This window comes from Arachis ipaensis, chromosome B05 (assembly GCF_000816755.2).
Source record: "Arachis ipaensis cultivar K30076 chromosome B05, Araip1.1, whole genome shotgun sequence".
Classification (NCBI taxonomy): domain Eukaryota; kingdom Viridiplantae; phylum Streptophyta; class Magnoliopsida; order Fabales; family Fabaceae; genus Arachis; species Arachis ipaensis.
This window is the reverse complement of record NC_029789.2, coordinates 144,743,590-144,745,595: the sequence shown is the minus strand read 5'-3', so window position 1 is coordinate 144,745,595 and position 2,006 is coordinate 144,743,590. Positions and strand designations below refer to the sequence as shown.

At 33.2% G+C, this 2,006-nt stretch overlaps 1 protein-coding gene across 2 annotated transcripts in view; it reads right to left on the bottom strand.

Annotated features, from left to right (window-relative positions):
- Positions 1–1,734, bottom strand: part of LOC107644677 — a gene marked incomplete in the record, with an annotated part of 7,682 nt that extends 5,948 nt beyond the window's left edge. The window contains 2 exon segments of one of the 2 annotated variants that reach the window (XM_016348597.2): positions 1–247; positions 1,102–1,734. In XM_016348597.2, the coding sequence (XP_016204083.1) occupies positions 1–148 (148 nt within the window). 2 annotated transcript variants of the gene reach the window in all.

Here is a 2,006-nt window from a genome sequence, read left to right as displayed (position 1 = left end):
CACGGGAATCTTGACCTATATCATAAGGAAGATGGTGCTCACCGGAAACTGATGGAATTAACTTTGAATATGCACCAGAATCTTCATGTGGGTGCTTTGAAGATTGATGAACAGTCTCATCATGAGGTCTCTTAGGTACACCACTCATAGTGAAGACTCAACAAAATCATAAACCACAAAAGGAGGTAATTTGACAGCACAAATAAATCCTATCTTCACCGTCTGTCTTACATATGGAAGTCTGTAACTGCAATCCAACCATAAAAGTTTGTAAATCATACAAGGCCCCAATACTTTTTCATGCTAAAATAAATTCAACTCAAACTCAAACTCATTGCATGAGAAGTACATAAACATTAAACAGATTAAATTGCATGCTATATACTACAAAATGCAAACTACAAGGTATGAAATTAAGAATAAGGTAGAGCAATGAATGACTTCTAGCTAGAACTCTAAACTTTGTTCAGACTAATATCCAAAGTCAGTACACATAATCATAACTAAGAAATGGTTTAGCTTCCAGTTAAAACTCTAGGTCTTATTCAGACAAGTAATAAGCTGAATAAATGAATATCTTTCTCTTCACCCCTCAACTGAGAACAAAATAAGCTCAATTTAACACTATAATTGATTACCATTACATAACAAAATGGTGAGGATGAACCTATAAGACCAAGCTCATGAATGTAGAATCTAGAAGGGGGAAAAAGAAACGAACAGCATTAACTAAGACAGTAGAACAAGCTGGCTTCAGTTTACTCAAATAACTGAAAAACAAAAGCTCGAACCTTTGCTATCCAAACTTAGATTCCCTCTTGAGAAAATTGGAACCAAAGAAAAAAAGAAGTTAATATTCTTTTTTGAAAAAAATGCAAATTGAGGAAATAACATCAAAACTCAAGACAAAAAAAATTCGAGGATAAGGAGGTGGAAATTGGGGTAATCGTAACGTATAAATGAAGTGAAATGAAATGCAAAAATGTGTTTGGGGAAGGGGAAGAAAAAGAGCATTGAAAAGAGTTTTGAAAGAATTGGAAGGAAAACCCTAGAAAGAATGAAGTGAAGAAAAGGGAAGTGAGTGAGGTAAAGGTAACCAACCTTGTTTATTCTGAGTAACTCTTCTCTTCTCTTCTCTTCTCCCTTTGTGTCTGAATATGACTCTACCGAAGGATAGATAATTCAGACAAACGCAATTGCAAATTGAAATTCTCCTCAAACAAATAATTAAATTAATAAATTAAAATAATTAAATTAATTAGTATTAACAATTAGGATTATGAAATGACAATTTTGTCCCAACGCGAACACTAACTGTCATTCATATAACAGAGATCCGATGGCGCGCGGAGGAACGTGGCGGCTTTGTGTTCCGTGAAAGAGACAACGGTAATTTCGTAGATTTGAAATCCATTTTAAACGGTTTGAATTGAATTCCATAAACTTGTGTGCGTTTCTTTCATCTTTGCTTTCTTCAGCAATCTCAATTTGGTACTCTTTCTACACTGATTCAAGCCCTTGAATCTTGAATCATGGGATTTTGACATTTTGTGGTGTATATGCTTGTATATGGGAATATGGTGTGCAGCTCCATGAAAAAACAACCTTGTGAGTTGTGATTGTAAGTTGTTCACTCTTCATTCCATTATGTATTGATAAATATTCCATTTCTTCCTTAATTTTGTTTCAAGTGTCTTATTTCAATACAATTCTATTCCACATAAAATCTCAGACACTGGTTTGCTGCACTTCCCCGAAGATAATCATGGCGGATTACGTTCCATTTCACGCTGATATAACATATTAACATCTCAAACGCTGAGATTCTTGGTCACTGCAATTATATCATGTTGTATTGTTAGCATTATTTAAAGAATGACTAATACCCCAAATCTCACAAGTTTTAAATGGGATATGTTAGTCTTTAAAAATTTAAAATACACAAATTAATTTTTAATTATGTATTTGTTTGAGCGTTATTATTTTAAAAAATAATAATTTTTTTA